The following is a 21,325-nucleotide window of genomic DNA, read 5'->3' on the forward strand; positions in this document are numbered from 1 at the left end:
CAACAGTCGCAGTCACACTCACACTTCGAGAGGGTCCATTTAACGTTGCAGGCTTTTTGGGATGTGGGTGGAAACCGGAGTGCCCACTCGGAGAAAAGCCACGCGGGCACGGGGAGAACATGAAAACTCCACTAAACAGACCCACACCAAAATCCGCATCACTTCTTCAGACGCAGCATCGATCCGCCTGTCGATCTCGCGTTCCATTGAAGATACTTGAACTCCTCGACATACCGCTCGAAGTGTACGCGCTATCCGGTCTTTTAAAAAAAATGTTTATAATTCATATCAGTGGACAGAACCCACTCGACCGGTTGGCCGCGATAGGACTCCCATCAGCACTTTATTGTGAAAAGTTAGCAAGGCTTTTACATCGACAGGGAGTTTCCGGCCGTCGCGTGAGGTCACATCTTGACATCGCACAAACGAGTTCAGGCTAGCGGGACACTCCCCCGGCCTCGTCCCGTCGCAACATCGCCGTCTCGGGCGTCCTCCCCAGCGCCAGCGCCAGCGCCAGCGGAGCCGAAACCCAAGCCGAAGCCGCGTCCGCTTGTTTTGCTTCTCTCAAACGTTCGACGAAGTCGTTATCCGGCTTGCTAGCCAGCCAGCCGGTCGGCCCGCGGACGACGACGTTTTTCGCTCGGCGCCGCTGCCTTTTGGGTCCCTGACCGGCTCCGGCTCCGGCTCCGGCTATGGCAGCGGGGCGTTCGCCGACTGCGCCTCCCCGTCTCCCCGTCGTCCTGCTCCTCGCGCTCGCTTCGGTGCGCCGCGGGAGCGCGTTCAACTTGGACGCCGAGCGACCGTCGGTGTTCGACGGCCCGTCGGGGAGCTACTTCGGCTTCTCGGTGGACTTCTTCAAAGCTCCCAACGATCAACAGTAAGAACTTTTTCAGGACATTTCTATAGAAATTCGAGAGAATGACAACATATACGATGTGGCCCCTTTCATGTGAAAAGCAACTTTTGAAAGACTTTTTGGAAACGTTTGCTCGTGGGCTGAGGGCGCATGCGCGCGAGTCAAACCTCCAGGAAGCGCCTGCTTCCTTCCGGCGAGGATCTATCTGTCCAAATTTGGAGAAGCTGGAACCGAAGACAACGGGAAGGATGATGGTCGACCTCTGGGTTGGGAAGGCCTTGAGTCGGGGTTCACAGAACCCATCGCGGCCCCCAATTAAACGCCACAACCTTTTTAACGAAGACGTAAACGGTCTTCGGTCTACGACCGAGATCCGTTCCTACACTATCGACTTAACTCGAATTTCAGATTTTACCGTTAAATTCTAAATTGACGATGACTGCCGGCATAACGTGCGTTAGTTTCTGTTTTTAAGAACAAAGGCGATGTTCGGAAATGTGGAAACTGCAGTGGAATAAAGATGATGAGCCACACAATGAATCTGCAGTGAAAGCAAGATGGAGGTACGCACTGGAAAGGAGAGGAATGAAGATTAGCCGGAGTAAAACAGAATATACGAGAGGGGCGGAGGTGGGTGACTTCAAATACTTGGGCTCAACGATCCGGAGCAATGGCGGGTGTGCTGAGGAAGTGAAGAAACAGTTGGCGGAAGGTGTCTGGTGTTCTATGTGACGGCAGAGTCTCCGCCAGGATGAAGGGCGACATTTATAAAACAGCGGTGAGGCCGGTGGTTTCGGTTGGATGTTCATCAAGTCCACGCTAAAGGTTTGACATGTGCAAAGCCTGCGCTGAAAGTCAATCGGAAGATGAGGGGGAAAGGTGTCCGCCAAAATTGATTCGATGGCCTTTGAAACAGATGAAGGAGCGGCAGCATTGAAAGTAAATGAAGTTGGGAAGCTGCCAGTAAAAGAAGCCAACCGCTGTGCTGCGTGTTATCTTCCCAGGTCAGGCGTCCTGGTCGGAGCCCCACGGGCCAACACGTCCGGCGACGTGGTGGAGCGCGGGGCCGTCTACAGCTGCGCCTGGAGCGGCTCGGGCGGATGTCGCCAGCTTCTCTTTGACTCCTCAGGTATGCCCCCTGGAGGCTTTGGCAAAGAGTCTTTCTGGAGTTTTTGGTTTTCCCTGGCCTAAAAACACCCACGACAGTACAGAGTGACTGAGCCCAACTTCACCTTCAACTAGCGCGTGGTAGCTGAATGACGCCTCATCAAGCGTGCGGCGCACTCGCCCAGTTGTGTCTGTGTGTTGCGTGTCCCTGCTTGTTGACGTATCGTTGGCGGATTTCGAAAAAGAATTGCGGGCCGGCTGGATTAGGGTGGAGTGCGTTTACGAAGGCGTCGTTGACAAAATAGCACTTGGAAAAATACGTCAAGTGTGTTTTCCAACATTTGAGCGCACGCAAACACGTGTGTGATGGGCCGTGCTGCTTTTCATGTTGCTCCAATTGGAGATGACGGGTTCGCCTCCGACGTCCTTCCGTCACCTGACGAAGATTTGACATCTGGCACATCTTAGAAGGAATTGTTCCTAGAAATCCAAACGTCTCCAGTTCTTTGTTCTGAATGCCGTACCGAGGCAGCGCCGACTGCCGGAGGAAGAGGTTTTCCGCACTTGGGCAAGAAAGCAGATTCTGATTCTGAAGCGATTCCCGACCGCACAGAGTATCTGTCGCTCCTCCTTTGAGGTCTTCCGGTCGGGCTCTTTGAAGCATCTTCAGCATGGCAATTACCACCGATCCAGACAACTTTTTCTCCTCAGACTTTCTGTCTTGTGAATTGTCAGTTAGTTGCATACTGTACTTCCACGTCTACATCTTGCAAGTGAGGCGGTTAGCAGTTGCCCTACGCAAACTCTTGCTGATCTTGGGTCATTTATAAGAATACAAGTTTGAAGAGAATCGGTGGCTGGAAATGGATTTGGTCAATTTTTTTCAGATCAAAATTCATCCACTGTGAAATAAAAAGCTGCACAGTGGACAGTGCGGGAGACAATTTTCTTCTGAGGGGAACAGCAAATAAATAGTCATTGAATCCCCGTTCCCCATGTAGGTGCAGCTTATTTTTTATTTTCCATGTGAGTGTACCCTGTCCTCAAAAAGAGATGATTAATTGTTGCTCGGATTGTGAGTGTCATTGTAAATATGGCACCACTCTAAGGAGGTCAGGATCCCTGTTCTAAACAATAACTGGTTAAAAATGGCGAGGGAAACGTGTTGGGAATCGTGTAAATGAACCGAGCTGTTATTTGGAGCACGCGGTGAGCCTTTGAACCGGCATCCTTGACTTGTTCTCTCCCGTCCTCGCTTGTACTCGGCTGTCGTTAGTCCAAAAGCTACAAATGTTTTTTTTTTTTTTTTGGTAACCCGTGCATTTTCTGGACAATTTGTACTTGTTTGATGAAAGAATTGATTGTTATGATTCTGTTCCTTCTTCTTCTTTTCCTCTCGGCTTGTCCCGTGAGGGGTCGCCATCTAAGTCTTATCTCCTGCATCTTCCTCTCTTAACACCCCAACTGCCCTCACGTCTTCCCTCACCACATCCATAAACCTTCTCTTTGGTCTTCCTCTCTCTCGCCCTTTTGCCTGGCAGCTCCATCCTCAGCAACCGACCACCAATATCCTCACTCTCTCGCCTCTGAACATGCCATCGAAGTCTGCTCTCTCGAATCTTGTCTCCAAAACATCCAGCTTTGGCCGTCCCTCGAATGAGCTCATTTCTAATCCTATCCGAGCTGCTCACTCCGAGCGAGAACCTCAACATCTTCATTTCTGCTTCCTGTTGTTTCTTCAGTGCCACCTCTCGTCTCTAATCCGTACATCGTGGCCGGCCTCACCGCTGTTTTGTAAACTTTGCCCTTCATCCTAGCAGACACTCTTCTGTCACATAACACACCAGACACCTTTCGCCAGCTGTTCCAACCTGCTTGGACCCGTTTCTTCACTTCCTGACCACACTCTCCATTGCTATGGATTGTTGACCCCAAGTATTTGAAGTCGTCGACCCTCGCCATCTCTTCTCCCTGTAGCCTCACTCTTCCCCCTCCGCTTTTCTCATTCACGCACATATATTCTGTTTTACTTCGGCTAATCTTCATTCCTCTCCTTTCCAGTGCATGTCTCCATCTTTCCAATTGTTCCTCTGCATGCTCTCTGCTTTCACTGCATATCACTATCTGCGAACATCATTGTCCAAGGGGATTCCAGTCTAACCTCATCTGTCAGCCTATCCATTACCGCTGCAAACAGGAAGGGGCTCAGAGCTGATCCCTGATGCAGTCCCACCTCCACCTTCAATTCCTCTGTCACACCTAAGGCACACCTCACCATTGTTCTGCTGCCATCACACGTGTCCTGTACTATTTTAACATACTTCTTTGCCACACCAGACTTACGCATGCAGCACCACAGTTCCTCTCTTGGTACTCTGTCATAGGCTTTCTCTAGATCCACAAAGACACAATGTAGCTCCTTCTGACCTTCTCTGTACTTTTCCACGAGCATCCTCAAGGCAAATAATGCATCTGTGGTACTCTTTCTAGGCATGAAACCATACTGTTGCTCGCAGATACTTACTTCTGTCCTGAGTCTAGCCTCCACTACTCTTTCCCATGACTTCATTGTGTTGCTCATCAGCTTTATTCCTCTATAGTTCCCACAGCTCTGAACATCCCCTTTGTTCTTAAAAATGGGAACTAGAACACTTTTCCTCCATTCTTCAGGCATCTTTTCGCCCGCTAGTATTCTGTTGAATAAGTTGGTCAAAAACTCCACAGCCATCTCTCCAAATTGCTTCCATACCTCTACCGGTATGTCATCAGGACCAACTGCCTTTCCATTTTTCATCCTTTGGAGTGCTTTTCTGACTTCCCCCTTGGTAATCGTTGCCACTTCCTGGTCCTTCACACTTGCCTCTTCAACTCTTCCTTCTCTCTCATTTTCTTCATTCATCAAGTTCTCAAAGTATTCTTTCCATCTATTTAGCACACTAGTAGCATCAGTCAACACATTTCCATCTCTATCCTTAATCACCCTTTCCTGCTGCACATCCTTCCCATCTCTATCCCTCTGTCTGGCCAACCTGTAGAGATCCTTTTCTCCTTCTTTCGTGTCCAACCTGGTGTACATGTCTTCATGTGCCACTTGTTTAGCCTTTGCCACCTCTACCTTTGCCCTACGTCGCATCTCGATGTACTCCTTTCGCCTCTCCTCAGTCCTCTCAGTATCCCACTTCTTCGCCAATCTCTTTCCTTGTATGACTCCCTGTATTTTGGGGTTCCACCACCAAGTCTCCTTCTCCCCTTTCCTACCAGATGACACACCAAGTACTCTCCTGCCTGTCTCTCTGATCACCTTGGCTGTCGTCGTCCAGTCTTCCGGGAGCTTCGGTTGTCCATCGAGAGCCTGTCTCACCTCTTTCCGAAAGGCCGCACAACATTCTTCCTTTCTCAGCTTCCACCACATGGTTCTCTGCTCTACCTTTGTCTTCTTAATCTTCCTACCCACCACCAGAGTCATCCTACACACTACCATCCTATGCTGTCGAGCTACACTCTCCCTTACCACTACTCTACAGTCAGTAACCTCCTTCAGATTACATCGTCTGCACTCAACATAATCCACCTCCGCTCTTGTAGGTCACAATATGTTCCTCCCTCTTCTGGAAATAAGTGTTCACTACAGCCATCTCCATCCTTTTTGCAAAGTCCACCACCATCTGCCCTTCAAAGTTCCTTTCCTGGATGCCGTACTTACCCATCACTTCTTCATCGCCCCTGTTTCCTTTACCAATATGTCCATTACAGTCTGCACCAATCACAACTCTCTCTCGCTGTCTGGGATGCTCAGAACTACTTCATCTAGTTCCTTCCAGAATTTCTCTTTCAACTCTAGGTCACATCCTACCTGTGGGGCATAGCCGCTAACCACATTATACGTAACACCCTCAATTTCAAATTTCAGTCTCATCACTCAATCTGATACTCTTTTCACCTCCAAGACATTCTTAGCCAGCTCTTCCTTTAAAATAATCCCTACTCCATTTCTCTTCCCATCTACTCCGTGGTAGAATAATTTAAACCCTGCTCCTAAACTTCTAGCCTTACTACCTCTCCACCTGCTCTCTTGGATGCACAGAATATCAACCTTTCTCCAAATCATCATGCCAACCAACTCCTGAGCTTTTCCTGTCATAGTCCCAACATTCAAAGTCCCTACACTCAGTTGTAGGCTCTGTGCATTCCTCTTTTTCTTCTGACGACGGATCCGGTTTCCTCCTCTCCTTCGTCTTCGACCCACAGTAGCTGAATTTCCACCGACGCCCTGCAGGTTAGCAGTGCCGGGGGCGGGCGTTGTTAACCCGGGCCCCGACCGATCCGGTATGGGATTCTTTCGATGAACGCTCATATTTGTTTGGCGCAGTTTTTACGCCGGATGCCTTTCCTGACGCAACCCTGTGCATTTCTCCGGGCTTGGGACCGGCCTACAGATTGCACTGGTTTGTGCCCCCTATAGGGCTGCATTATGATTCTGTTCATCCTACAATCCTTGATTCAATTTTGAGTTCACTCTGAAAAGTTCCTTCTTTTGACCCCAAACTGCAATGGCCACTGTTGGTTGGCACCACCTCGTTCATCTCATCCTCATTTTCTTATTAACCGGGCCTCCAAAATGGCAGAGGTGAACATGTGTTATGATGGGATGTGCCCCCCTCGTGGTCTGTCTAATCGCGGTGCAAATGAAACCAGTGACTGATAGCTGGCTGGTCATGACGAGCACCCACTTGTGGAGGGGTGGAAGGTTCGAGTCCATGGGGTGCGCGTGTCTTGGAATGTCAGAGTCTTTGTTGCCAACGGGGGCCGCATGATTCAACAGAATGATCTGGGATTATTGCGGTGTGTGTGCGTGCGTGCGTGCAGCATCACGGAACAGGAAGGCTCTTGCTCCATTTTGGGGGAGGGAGATAACGTTTCCGAGCCTCACACTGCACACGAGCCGCGCCGCGCCGCAAGTACATCGGGCACCGTACGTACTGGTACGTTGTGAAATGAGATACTCAAACAGACTTTAGTTCCATACCTTGTTTTTTTTCCCAAACAGTGACCGTAAGAGGCTCAAACGGAACAGAACATTTTTCCCGTTCTCTCAAGCCGCTAAAGTCATCGTCTTCAGAATCGGAGTTGGAGAGCCTCGCAATGTCATTTTCATCTGAAGTTAAAAGGACGCAGTTGCGCTCTTCTCCACGTGTCCGTGCTCGATTCTTTGACACTTTTAAGATCCGCTGTAGCACCTGCGCGTGCAGGCCATTTTTGGCAACGATTTTAAGTCCATGGAATTGAAAATAGATAATTTTGCGTTTGCGCACGTCGGGCACGTAACACGTCACGTACGCCCACGTAGGTCAAGTGACTCGCAAAAATGGCAGCGTCCCTGAAAACTCGTAATTGACCATCAAACTCTTCTCAAAAGACAATTAAATGAGAGAGGGTTGTTGTCAAAATCGAGTACAAACGACAGGACCTATCGGGTACGTTGTTAATGCAAACCACCGCGTTTCCCTTTGAAAGCTGAGGGCGTTGCAGGGAGGGGCCATGTTTGAACCAACAAGATTTTCTTGTACGTTTCAATTTCACCCAAACAAAAAAAAAAAACACAGCACTGGGGAAAAAAAAGTAGCGTCTAGTAAAAACCAGAAGTGGTGTGAAGTTTTGTTTTTCCTCTTTCTAATGGGGAAGTAATTCCACAAAGACGGCGACAAACCCCCCCCCCCCCCCCTCCCCCGTTCATGTTGGAAAACGGCTGACTTCCAGCGTGTCTTGCGTTGACTTGTGCCGGGCGAGTCTCGTCATTACGTCCCAATGTGTTCGGGGCTAAATTTCAAAAGTCTCCCCCGAACTCTTTTCTGCAGGTGACAGGAAGAACGCAGACGGTGCGCAGATGGAGTTCAAAAGCAAGCAGTGGTTCGGCGCCTCCGTGCGCTCGGACGGCGAGCATATCCTGGTAAGACGCCGTCGGGTATCACTCACCTATACAAAGTGGTTTGCGTCTAGCGGACGGAGAAAGCGCCGGAACTGTCTTCCAAGCACTCGTGTTGTCATTTGGGAGTAAGCAATGAGTGAAGGCTTGCTAACGCAGCTTTCCACAGCGATTCCTTTCTCGCGGACTTCTTCCTGTTTATAAAAACCGTGATGTGGAATTAGCCAATGAATCCGTCATCTCCTCGTTTGCCTTTCAGGCGTGCGCACCGCTCTACCAGTGGTCCACGTTCGGCGTATCGGAGCGCGAGCCCGTGGGAACGTGTTTCCTGAAGAAAGGTGGCACGGTGGTGGAATATTCTCCCTGCCGATCCGGCACCAACACTCCGGAGGGTCAAGGCTTCTGCCAGGCGGGCTTCAGCGCCGACTTCCTCAAGGTAGAGCGCCGGCGGTCAACCCGGCTGCCTGGCTTCCGTGTTGACGTGGATTGTGTTGTGTGTTTGTGTTGCAGAGGGACAAGCGAGTGGTGGTGGGAGGACCGGGAAGTTTCTACTGGCAAGGTCACTGTTGGGGGTGGGGTTACAAAAACCAAACATATTCCTGACTACCACCGTGTTCATCAAAAAGGAGAGGTTGAATTCCTGAAAAGGACTGTCTCAAATTTTTATTGTAAACCACTAAACACAATAGATTAGTTTAAAAAAAAAATAAATAAAATACAATTTAATGTACTTAAACATGAAAGAAAAGTGACCTGTACAAAATATATACACTGTAGATAGAGCCTGCGTACAGAGCTCCAAGTATTCTAAATGTTGTTTGTCGTTTGTATTGAGCCCGCGTTCGCTTGTAGTACTCGCGCTGGTTTGGGCTCTTTTGTGCGCCAGTCCAGTCCGTGCTTGTGTGGCTGATGATAAACAAAGATAAGCAGTCTGCTTTCATGATGAAAATTGTCGACTCATTTACCCGTCGTGTCATCATAAATTGAGGTGCCGTCCCGCACTTGTTCGAAACTCAGCGCCACGAGGCGGGCCTGAACGGACGCCATTTTGTTTCGGAACATAAACGGCCGTCGAAGCGGGCGGGACGGAAGCGGCCCGTTGTCCGACGACGCGTCTTCTCCTCTCGTGCAGGTCAGCTGATATCTGACGACGTGTCGGAAATCTTTGCCCGATTCGACGGCAGCTACATCAGCCCGTACGGAAACACGCTGGCCACCAAGCCGGCCAGCGCCCAGTACGACGACAGCTACCTCGGTAAAGGAATTGCCGGCGAGCGGGAGGGAAGAAAAAGGCGTACGCTTTGCTCCGCTCACCGCACCGCACGTGTCGTCTCCTTTTCTGGCAGGATACTCGCTGACGGTCGGCGACTTCAACGATGACGGCAAAGAAGGTAACTTAAGTAATCTGGGATTTTATTATTATTCTCACTTGTAGGGATGCACACAGTTCCCTTGATTTGAGTTTGTGGGTCAGGTGGATTTTTTGTGTTTTTCTTTCAATCCACCCCCACAGTGGAAAATTGTTACATTTTCCAGGGTTGCCGCACTCCGGTCGCGTCAGACGGGAACAAGTCTTCATTGGTTTCGAAGCGTTGTAGAAGGGGAACTGTAATTGGACCGCGGGGGGGTATTTAAAGCCGCTATCGCGCCGCCCTTCTCTTGATTGACTTGTCGTGTGTCGATGTTGCAGATTACGTGACGGGCGTGCCGCGGGGCGACAAGGCTCTGGGTTACGTGAGTCATAGACGCCTCTCGTGCACGTGGTGTTTGTTGTGTACGCGTTGACGTGTGGGCGGTGTTTCAGGTGAACATTTTCAACGGCCTCAACATGGAGTCCATGGTCAACATTACGGGAAGTCAGGTGAGCCCATGACTCCTCACTTCCTGGGCCTCTGTCAGACTTGAATCTGCGTGTGTCACGCTGTCACTGGCGTCTGCGCGCTTTCTGGAAAAATATGGCCGGACTCCCCCTCCCCGCGTTTTTTCCTTGTCCCGCGTTTCTATAAATGGCTCCCAGGCGGGACGCTGGCTCGCACCGCCCGCTTTGTGATCAACTCGATGTTCCGCCATCTGTCGGGCTCTAGTTTGGTATTTCATTCTCACCGCTGATGTCGTCTCTCCTCTTTCTGCCCCTTCAAGATGGCCGCATACTTTGGCCACTCGGTCGCCGTCAGCGACGTCAACCAGGATGGGTGAGTCGTGCGTGCGTGCGTGCGTGCGCCGTCGCGTGCACTATGCATTGACGCTTGTGTGCTCAGTTTGATGGATGTGCTGGTGGGCGCTCCCCTCTTCATGGACCGAGGGTCTGACGGAAAGCTGAGGGAGGTCGGACAGGTAACCAACGCGCACACGACGGCTGCGTATTGCTCATATTTACAGTTTGCGTGCACACGCGGGCGTTCTCTGCAGGTGTGCGTGTTCTTGGGTCGCGGAGGGTTCTCCTTCCAGCCGCCGCTGATGCTCACCGGCTCCGAAGTGTACGCCCGCTACGGCTCGTCGGTCGCGGCGCTGGGAGATCTGGACATGGATGGATACAATGGTACGCGCGCACGTCCGCGCAGGCGATGCGCGGACGTGTGACGCGAGGTGTGTTTTTCCAGACGTTGCCGTCTCCGCCCCCTACGGTGGTCCTGAGCGCCTGGGCCAGGTGTACGTCCACAATGGCGGTCCTCACGGACCCTCGCTCACGCATTCGCAGGTACAGACGTGCACGGCACACCCGAATAATGTCCCGCAATCAACCTGAAACACTTAAAGGGGGCCGGGCTCGGCAATTCTGGACACCGCTTGACTGACACGCACGTGATTTTGGCGTTTGTTCGCGAATCAGTTCAATGGACAATTCAATTTGCTTTTTGCTTTTGCGAGGATCTCCAACAGCAAAGGTAACACTGACCGAGCTCACAAGTTCTTCCGGGTGTTTAGTCAGTAAAAAAAAAGAAGTCCACCGTACCAATTTGCTGTGTACGCCGCCTCTTGCCCCAAGAGAGCTGGGATTGGCTAAGGCACCCCCGCGAGCTCCCAGAACCAATGGATGGCGACCTTCAGTCACATGACCCTCCACGTCTTCTGTTGGCGTGATTCCCAAACTTGATCGCACGAATCGTACATTTGGAAACACCCGCAAACAAAAATGTCCAAAAACGTCATCCACTTTCTGCCGTCAGACAGAAGAGCGTTTATTTCTTGTGTCTGTCTTTAGACGCTGCTGCCATAGATGGAAGAACAAAGAAAGACGCGTTATTTGTTGTAAATAAACAATCTTTTTCTTTCCCACGGCGCACTGGTTGGAAAGGAAAAATGGCACTGTCAGCACATTTCTAACTGAAGAAATGCTTTTATTTTGTGCTCAGTACTTGAGTAATTATTTCACTGTGTACTTTCGACTCCATTTTTGGAGGCTGACTGTCACAAGTTGCGCTACTCTTACTTGAGTACAATGTTTGGCTCGCCCAACCATCTCTTGCGTCATTTTTGCTCGTATCGCGCGTGTTGCACTGATCTTGTGTATTTTCGCACCGCGGGTCGCGGGCTCTGTTTGCGGTCCCGCCTGAACCGCGACGCACACGTTACATCTGCGAGCACGTCTCGTATTAGGACGCGCTCCTACAATGAACTCATTTGAAATGTGATGTGCGGGATTATGTCATAACACGGAACAAATTCTCACTACATAACTGTATGTTCGGCAGCTTAGTGCCAAGATATTGTCAAATGAAATTTCTACTAAAAACAAAAATCTTGTCGACATTTTGTCACTCAAAACGAAAAATTGACAATGTCAAGAAAATGTAAGCATTGTTGGCACTTTGTATTTTGGCTGAGAGGACATGACAGACGTCGGTTGGCCTCTGGAGATAAGAAAATTCAAAGGATTTCGAACAATCAAAGGACTCTTCAAAACAGAGGAATAAATGCATGTTAGATGTTTTCAATTATTTGAAATCAGAATGGAAAAAAACCAAACACGGGTCAAATGAGGAATTTGAGGAGGAAAAAAAACCTCGACTTTGTGCTTGATTCAATTGATTATGAATTCCAGCATTGCCTTGCAAGTATATTTCCCAGTTGAGCTCAATTCTACCTTTATTTAACCTTCTCTACAAAAGACGAGTGGGGAAATAAATAAAGAAGTCTTGTTTTTAATTTTGTCGCGTTTGCGTGCGTGTGACCCGTCAGGTCCTGCGGGGCAAATGGGCATCCAGCTACATGCCCGCCAGCTTTGGCTACTCCATGACGGGAAACACAGACATAGACCGCAACGGCTATCCGGGTACGTACGCGCACGCACGCAGGCACGCCCGCCCGCCCGCCAGAAGCGACCGTGACGTGTTTGTGTCTAAGAAATGTTTGTGTCTCGCAGATTTACTAGTTGGAGTGTTTGGAGCTGACAAGGCAGTTTTGTACAGGTAATTGCGCACCAGCACGAGAGTGTCCACTTCCAGCGCACTTCCTGTTGTGCCGCCCACACGTGTGCCGATGGTGAATTGTGCACGTTGCCTTTGCCCACCCCTGCTGTGGCATCTGTAAAGGTCCCGGGTGCTTTAATGAGGGGCAACAGACGTGCTGCGATATCGCACAAGTCGTGCGTCACCGCATGAGCTTCTTGACGCGCGTGTGTGTGCGCGTGTGTGTAGAGCGCGGCCAGTCATCGGCGTGAACGCCACGCTGGACGTCAGCCCTCAAATCATCAACCCGGAGGAGAAGAACTGCTCTCTTCCGCCGGCGTCCGGCACGTTTGTGTCCTGGTGAGTAAGTCGCCGTCGCCCGTGCCGTAACGAGCGACTTCCTTCTACTTCCTGTCCGCAGCTTCAAGGTCAAGTACTGCCTGAAGGCGAGCGGCCGAGGAGCGCCTTCCTCCCTCAGTGAGTAGCGCCTCCTTCGTCTTCCTACCTTTTTTCCTGCTTGCCTGCGTTTTACTTCTTGTTTTCCACTTTCTCCGTTTCCCGCACGTCCAGCGTTCCGCGTGGACGTTCTTCTGGACCGGCTGAAGCAGAAGGAAGCCGCCAAGCGAGTTCTCTTCCTGCACGGACGAAGCGTCAACTACGCCAAGAACGTCACACTGAGCAATGGCGGAGGCCCGGCGTGCGAGGAACAGCACGTCTTTCTAAGGGTACCAAAACGCAAGAGTCACCCTCGATTTGATTGACACGTGGCCATATTAGGCTCGTATTAGGTCTCCTTTTCCTTTGGGCTTGTCCCGATCGGGGGGTCGCCACAGCCATCGAAGCCAATCTCCTGCATCTTCCTCTCTACCGCCAAGTGCCCTCATGTCTTCCCTCACAACATCCATCAAGCTTTTCTTTGGTCTTCCTCTCTCTCGCTAGCTCCAACCATCCAACTTTGACTGTGCCTCGAATGAGCTCATTTCTAACCCTATCCCACATGTTCACTCCTCGCGAGAACCTCAACATCTTCATTTCTGCTTCCTGTTGTCCCTTCTCTAATCCGTCCGTCATGGCCGCAAACTCTTTGCCCTTCATGCTAGCGGCGACTCTTCTGTCACATAGAACACCGGGCGCCTTCCACTTTGAAATGTTTCCACATTCAACGCAGCCGCCATATTGATGATTGGCGGCACGGACGGACGGGCATGTCTGTGGTCTGGATCTTGTCGTTCTGTAACGATTGTGCGAGTAATTCTGGGACTAACGGAATTTGTCAACACCAGTTTTAGTGACGCGTACTGTCCAGATGGTCAGTTTCTTCCGGTATCAGTTAAAAAAAGAAGTGGGTGTTTTTTTTGTTTTTTTTTTTTTTGGTTCCCCCCCCCCCCCAGCTTCCTTCTTTTCGTGATTCTTCCCCGTCCCATCTTACATTTTCCTCGTCTGCTTGACTTCCTTTCATCCTCGGCTTCCCCTTGTTGGTCTTCATTCTTTGTACCTCCACGTTTACTCATTTGCCGTCTCAGGACGACCGCGACTTCCGCGACAAGATCACTCCGATCTCGGTGGTCCTCGAGTACACGTTGGACTACCAGCGCGCCAAAGACGAGAACGGACTCCTGCCCGTTCTCGACGTGGCGGCGCCACCCAACGTCACCAGACAGGTAACGGCGCCGCTGGGGATCCTCGGGCCTTATTCGGTGCACCTCGGCTCTCGTTGTTTGACGTTCCGCTCCTCTCGGTCCTCCTCGCCCTGTTGTCCAGGCTCACATCCTGCTGGACTGCGGCGACGACAATATCTGCACACCTGACCTGAGGCTCTCGGTCCAGAGGTGAGTACGGAGACCCGGCTTCGATCAATTGGTTCTTCACCCCTGTAAACGGCGCTCCTGCCGTGCGGCACGGCAGCGACCGCTCCGAGATGGCCATAGGCGACGACAACGCGGTGACGCTGGAGATCAGCGCGGAGAACCGCGGCGAGGGCGCCTACGAAGCCGAGCTGCACGTATTTCCGCCGCAGCAGGCCGACTTCACCGGCGTGGTGCGCAGTCAGGTAACGGCGACGCCGCCCCGACCGTTTGACCGCTCGGCTCCAGTTGGGGTGCCAAAGGCGTCGTTACTAGTGTGGGAAAGACTTGAGCCAGCTTTCGTCTCTTAGCCGCCGTCGGACTTTGGCGACGCGACCTTTTTGGAGGCCATCAGCTGATTGTCGATGGCTGTTTGGTTATTGCTCGATTTTCGGGGGGTTGTCTTGCTTTTCCTCCCTTTCTAGGGGCTCAATAGTTTTTCCCTGTGTCATTTCACATTTGAACAGACAACTGAATTTCGTAATTTCTGTGTTTGTGTGGAGAAGTTGGATTTTTAGTGAGATGAATGGCGATTGTGTTGAATACTGAACTGTGCGCTCGGCAGACGCTGAGCCGGCTGTCGTGCGCCTACAAAAAGGAGAACCAAACCAAGATGGTGGTGTGCGACCTTGGGAACCCCATGAAGGGCGGAACCAAGGTGAGCGGAGGAATGCGCGCAAGTCACCTGACTCAAAGCTTCCAAAATCTCACACAAACAAAATGAATCCAACATTTTGTAGATGAGCAAAATTGATAAGATTCAAACTCAATGTCTTTCATTGACGCACTTTTCAGGGAAATTTTGAAAATGCTACATGGGTAAAAGCAGTTGTATTTCATTTCTAGATTTGGTCGTACATTTGAGTCAATCCAGTTTCAAAGAAAAATCCTTGTAATCTTCTGGCATATTTCTGACAAAAGTCCTCTTATTAGCGTGAAGCTAACACACACACCCAAAGAAAAAAAAAAAAATGGATTCCCAGGTGCTGGCAGAGCTGCGCTTCAGCGTCCATCAGCTGTCGGAGGATGACACCGAGGTCCGCTTTGACCTGCAGATGGTCAGGTCAGACGCCGCGCGCCACAAAATGAGCAATCAGCAGGTTGGCGACTTCAGCAGATGTTGTGTGTGTGTGTGTGTGTGTGTGTGTGTGTGCGCGCGTGTGTGCGCGTGTGTGTGTGTGTGTGTGTGTGTGTGTCCCGCACGCATCCTTTCAGCTCCAACCAGTTCAACAGCACCAGCACCAGAGTGTCCAGCATCACCAAACTTACTGTTGTAGCGCAAGTGTCCATACGAGGGTAACACACACACACATATTCCTTAGATATCAAAAAATGGCCATCGCCATCCTCATTCAAATGGCAAACGTTTGTGATTCGGTCCCCAACTGAACAATATATTCCAATACCTTCCGCAATTACCGAAACCCGGAACTCAACTTCCAACCATCCAATTTTCTGTCGCGTTTATCCTCACGCGGGTCGCAGGCACGCTGCAGCCTATCCCGAGACGCGGAGAGGCGGGCGACCCTGAACCGCTCGCCAGCCGATCGTGGGGCACATAGATGGAAATGATCGTTCGGGCAATTTAGCCTTCCATCGTGTCATTTGTTAACTCTTAACTGAAAAAAATGTCGCTGCACAAGTGTGCACAGCCTCTTCTACGATGGCATTCATTCGCGCTTACCTGCCAGCATTTCGAGTGCCTCGGGAGGATCGCAAGCCTATTAAATGACTTCGTTTTGGCTCTTTTTTATGATGTCGTGAAAACTGTGCATTTCAACAGGAGTGAGTGCGTACAGTATAGCTTAACATAACTTTGTGTGTGTGTGTGTGTGTGTGTGTGTGTGCAGCACGTCGTCTCCCGGTCAGCTTTTGCTTCCCATCGCCAACTGGCAGCCCAAATCTCCTCCCCTCACCGGAGACGACATCGGACCACAAATATTGCATGTCTATGAGGTATACGCACACACGCGCATGCAATGATTGATTGATTGGTTGATTGGTTGGTTGTGTGCAAAGCTGCTGAACAGCGGTCCGAGCACGCTGAGTCAAGCGTCCATGGAGGTGGAGTGGCCCTACGGCTACAAGAACGCGTCGCTGCTTTACATCACGCACTTCGACACGGAGGGGCCCGTCAACTGCTCCACGGACGTCAAACTCAACACCCTCAACATCAGCGTGAGTCTTGTAAGCGGGAGGCTTCCGTGAAAACGGCATGCAGAACTCGGGCCGCTGTAGCCCGGCGCTGAAATGGAGAGAACCTCAACATCCTTCCCGCCGTCTCTAATCCGTCCGTCGTCAACTGAACTTTGAAATTCTTTGCGGAAAATGAACTTTTCCCGACACTGCCGGTTGTCGGCAAAGGATAGAGAAAAGGGGGGCGGGGGCGGGGGCGGGAGTGATGCTGTTCAGCGCCAATTTGTGCGCATGAAAGCGGTTCAAATTGTCAATTCTATCTTACCAATTCAGGCAAGTGTTGGGATGAGTCGCTTATTTGTTGATCCTGAATGATACAAACTTTTTAGCTGAAGATAAACATTAAAGCGTTGCTAAATATTATTTGGCTAACTTTAGCTGTCTCCGGTGGCCTGGAAGTACAAAACAATACATTTGAAAAACAAAAGTCGAAACTTTTGCACAAATAACATAAGTCGAAACACATTTTCAGAAAACAAAATACTTTTTAGTTCAGAAAGCACATTAATTAACAAAAGCCAAAACAATCGGAAAGGGAGCGTTTGCGCAACGCAGATTTCAAGATGTCCGTGCCAAATATAATTGAAAAAAAAAAAAAAAAAAAGTTTATTATGGTTAGGTATAGGACGAGGGTTAGGGTGGCTCAGGCTGGCACATACCGAGCACCGCTGCTAAACCCGACTAAATAAAAATCTTCACGTGTGGAACGATGACTCCAGTGTGGTGGACCCATTGAACTGTGACATGAAACGTCAGAACAGAGCCAACGGCTGACCACCCGGGAAGTATAACAAAGAAAAGCTGTTGCGCCTTCACCAGACGGCCAGAAGCGAATCTTTTTTTTTTTTTTTTTAATTGACGGCATACACAAACGTTCTCTTGACCACGTCTTTACGTGCGTTGAGATTATCGGCACACGCTCTGGCCCGGTTTTTGATCTTCGCGTGCATCTGATAATTCCCGTATGTCTGGGTTCAGCGCATCCATTTAACGCTAGTTTGCTCTCCTTAGTTTGAGAGTCCTGCGGCGGTGTCGTCCTCCGTGTTGAAAAACGTCAGCGGAGACGGACAGACGGAAGGCCGCGAGCGCCACCTCGTGCGCAAGAGAGACTTGGAGACTCGAGACCAAGACCTCGTCACGCTGGTAAAACCGCACGCACACGTGGCGTTGGTTGACGGCCGCGTGAGAAGTGTCGGCGCTCGCTCGTCGTTTGTGCGCGTGTAGGACTGCAGCGGGGCAGCGTGCGTCAAGCTGCGCTGTCAGGTCGGTCGTCTGGAGAGGAAGAAGAACGCCATCGTCTTTATCTACTCCAGGCTGGACGTGAACAACTTCCTCCGAGTACGCGCGCGCGCACGCACCCACCCACGCGCACACACACACACACACACTTGAGGGTGGCCGAGTAGTACTGTTGTTGCACCCGTGTCCGTTTTCAGGCCGAGAATGAGAACCGGTCGTACGTGATGGAGTCGAGCGCCTCGTTCAACGTCATCCAGATGCCGTACAAGAACATTCCAGCCACGCTGGCGTCCGGCAGCACCACCGTAAGACTCGAGCGGGCATCTTTGCCTTCTGCGTAGCGCGCAATTGCGGACGCAACGGGATGAGGTTCTCTGGCGTCTGGCCGCAGGTGAGCGTGTCGGCGCTGTGGGTGGCGGACGCCCCTCAGCCGGTGCCGGGCTGGGTGGTGGCGCTGGCCGTGCTGGCCGGTTTGCTGCTGCTCGCGCTGCTCATATTCGTCATGTACAAGGTCAGTAACGCAACTCGACTCAACCCACCCACGCACGCAGTCGGGTATTTATTTTGACCAACTGTGATATTTACCACAATAAAGTTTGCATTCCAGATGAGTTTCAAAAATCCACAAATTCCCACTGAATCACTTCACAATAATTTCATTAAAAATTCATCATCGGTTTATCACGTTTTATTCGCACAGCAACCTTTGTGCCCAAACTTGTGTTTTCATTGTTTTTGTAAGTATGGACAAACGTGGATACCGTTAACGCTGGAAAGAATGCATCCAATTGAATTTCCACACAAAAGCAGACCCCAGCCTAACCCTAAACTTGCGTTTTCTGAGGCGCTTATCCTCACGAGACTCGCGCCTCTCCCAGCTGTCGACGGGCAGGACTACTTGGCAGCCAATCGCTTTTTATTTGCTGGAGTCGGCTCCGTCGATGGACCTTTCCGACTGGCGATCTTCAGCTCCGCCCCCCCCCGGCTTCGGGGCTACGGTTGCCGTGCCGCACAATCTTCCAAAATGGCCACTGAACGTACTAGCTTTGAAGTGGATCTTCTGTCGCGTATTCCAGATAATAATGGGGTATGTTTTTTCGCCAAATGCCTCGAACTTGTCCAAGAGAGTTCTACAGAGAGGTCTCAACTCTTCCACGCGAGGATCTGTACACGGAATGAAGATTTTGGACGGAGCAGGACGCGACGTCAGAGTTACAGCCAAACGTTGGCGATCGATGCGAAAAAAGTTTGACGCCTCACAAACTTGAAATTGAAATCCGACTGGATCAAATAGCGGATTGGTACTGCGCGTGTAAAGCAGGGTGAGTACTTTTGACTTGGAAAGATCACCAGTACCAATGTCATTGGAGTCTTTCCAAGTGAGCGGGTGTGTTCATTTGGTGCTCGGTCTCCGAAGTCCGACGTGATGCAAATGGGCAAATCTTTCTTTTCTTTTCTCTTGCGTGACGTGGCGCATTTACGTATCCCTGAGCCGACCGACTCTTTGGCATAAAACGTGACGCGCTTCATCCACAGCAGGTCGCAAAGTCAAAGTTGTTCTCCTGCGCCGATCCTTCTCCCTCGCTTACCTCGGAACATCCAACCCTGAGTTTGTTGATATTGTTCACATTTAGTTGTACGTGCGCAAGCTTTAATCCATCGTAGCCACTTGGTCAGCTGTGTTTTAGTCTGCTTTGGAAAATGAATCAAGCGGCCGGGCCCCCTCGTAAGCTAGCGGGATGTCTTGCACCATCCCCGAGCGCCATCGGAGGACCGTGACCGATAACCAGCATTGCTCGTGGGACGATAACAATACGGCGAGAGGGGCGGAAGACGAGTCATTGCCAGCTCGGAAAGGTCCATCGGGAGCGGAACGAGAAAAGAAAGGTTGCTTCCACATTTCCACGGATGCTTTTTTTTTTTTTTTTTTTTGCCTTGATTTCAAGCGGTGATGGTTAATAAAAAAAAAAAAAAAAAAGTTTTACATTAGAGTAAAACTTCACCGTAACAAATTTTCACCACAATGACTCTGTGGTCACCATTTTGTTCCGAATCAGAATCGGGAACGGAACGGAGCGAAAGGAATCGGCCATTTTGTTCCGTCCGTTCCAACTTCATTTTATTCTTCATGCCCATTCATTGCCGCGGGCTGCAAAGAGAATGGACGCTCATGAATGTGGACACCCTTTGTTGGGAAGCGCAATCAAATCAACTCCAAACGTTGCCCGACCATAGACGTCATCAAGGTGTTGATGTATCAGCCGGCTCATTTCATCAGTCGACGTGAGAGCTTTTCTAATCTGCACTAATACAACGGTACCTCCCTACCTTACGGAAAAATATTCTCGAGTTACGAAGGAAAATGAAGGATACGAAAGGCAAAAAGCGGGGCTGGATTCGCAGCCCCCAAATTCCACTGATTGTAAGGCGCTCTCCCATTGGCTACCGGCGTAGCATCTTCCCGGCACCCCATTGGCTAGGAAAGACGTCAGTCTTCACCCGTGATGCTTTTCCTTTCCCTCGAACATTTGACTGTCAGCCACACGCTAGCGCACTTTTTTGTGTGATTTTTATCCTTTGTCTTTTACGCAAGTTTATTCATCTTTCCTCATCGCGGGCCCCAAGAATCTTTAGTGGAATCAAGCGGTGTCCGTGCGTCCGTTCGTACGTCTGTTTTCTCTCGGCTGTCAAACATTTGTCATCCGCAAAGCCTTGTGCTTGTCACTCCCCGTTCTCTTCACGTAGTTGCTCAACACCAAAGGTAAATGAACCTCATTTTTATCATTCGTTTCATTCTGTACTTTGAATGCTTAGTCTTTTGTGGGGGGTGTCTGGGGGGCTTGGAACGGTGAAGGCTTTCAACATGCAAAGAGCGCTTCTACCTGCAAAAGGTTCACGTTACCAAACAAATTAATTTCGTAAGTATAGGTACCGCTGTATACCAATCTTTGTTATAAAAATGCCGAGAGGGAGGGAGCGTGTGCAATGTGTGCGCGTGCGCGTGAGTGTGTTTGTACACGAAGCGATACTAAGCGGTGTGTAATGTGTCCGTGCAGCTGGGCTTCTTTAAGCGAGTGCGGCCCCCGCAGGACGATTGTCTGGAGAAGGAGCAGCTGCAGCCCGAGGAGAACGGAAACGCCGACACCTAGAGCTGGCCTTAGCCCGGGGCAACGCAAAGGCACACATATGAGCGCTAGCACGGGCTCTTTGCACTTTGTTGCCATCCGCACAAACTTTAACAGACAACGAGAACAAATCCAGCCTGTTTCCCTGCTAACCTGATGCTTAGCTAGCTGTTGAAGCCAAAAAGTACAGCAAGTGGCTCCTCAAGACGCTAGCTAACATCTGTTTGTTTATGTCTCTTTTGGCTCCAGTGTTTTTGTGGGTTTAACACTTTTTTTTTTTTTTAATTAAAATATGATCTCGCTAGCTAGCAGACATACACTGGCTCACAAAAAAGCTAGCTCACGAGGCTAATGGCTTCCCTTGACTCACCGCTTAAGTTCACAGATGTTCACTCACAGCAACAACATGCTACTTCCTGTTAATATTTGTCTTTTTCCTCCACTTGCAAATTTGTTTGGTGTACTGAATTTGGTGGCGTGAAAACGTGCGAAATTACGGACGACTGTTGCGGCTACGCTAACTCAATCACTAGCTCAGATTGTCTGGTTTACTTTTTTAAAAAAAAAATTTTTGATGCTGAAATCTTTTGCCATCTGACATGAAAAATAAATTCTGTAGTCATTTTGTCGTCACGTGTCCTCATTGG

The 21,325-nt window shown here is 50.3% G+C and overlaps 1 protein-coding gene across 2 annotated transcripts; it reads left to right on the plus strand.

The window, feature by feature from the left end:
- On the plus strand, window positions 1–21,304 carry itgav (integrin, alpha V). 2 transcript variants are annotated; one of them, XM_061823795.1, is made up of 31 exons: window positions 1–877; window positions 1,861–1,985; window positions 7,819–7,910; window positions 8,146–8,322; window positions 8,397–8,445; window positions 9,019–9,141; window positions 9,233–9,277; window positions 9,577–9,620; window positions 9,691–9,747; window positions 10,026–10,078; window positions 10,145–10,220; window positions 10,296–10,425; window positions 10,487–10,584; window positions 12,066–12,159; window positions 12,250–12,295; window positions 12,524–12,634; window positions 12,696–12,751; window positions 12,845–12,999; window positions 13,798–13,935; window positions 14,036–14,103; window positions 14,180–14,324; window positions 14,684–14,776; window positions 15,102–15,254; window positions 15,287–15,414; window positions 15,969–16,074; window positions 16,138–16,296; window positions 17,326–17,457; window positions 17,539–17,652; window positions 17,751–17,858; window positions 17,945–18,064; window positions 20,610–21,304. In XM_061823795.1, the coding sequence occupies exons 1-31, from the start codon at window positions 693–695 to the stop codon at window positions 20,700–20,702; spliced, it is 3,273 nt and encodes a 1,090-aa protein (XP_061679779.1). In that variant the 5' UTR covers window positions 1–692; the 3' UTR covers window positions 20,703–21,304. The 2 variants fall into 2 exon arrangements, with proteins under 2 accessions (XP_061679779.1, XP_061679781.1); XM_061823797.1 differs by having other exon boundaries at window positions 17–877; window positions 15,102–15,181; window positions 15,334–15,414.
- The last annotated feature ends 21 nt before the right edge of the window (window positions 21,305–21,325 follow it).

This window comes from Syngnathoides biaculeatus, chromosome 6 (genome assembly GCF_019802595.1).
Source record: "Syngnathoides biaculeatus isolate LvHL_M chromosome 6, ASM1980259v1, whole genome shotgun sequence".
In the NCBI taxonomy this organism is placed as follows: domain Eukaryota; kingdom Metazoa; phylum Chordata; class Actinopteri; order Syngnathiformes; family Syngnathidae; genus Syngnathoides; species Syngnathoides biaculeatus.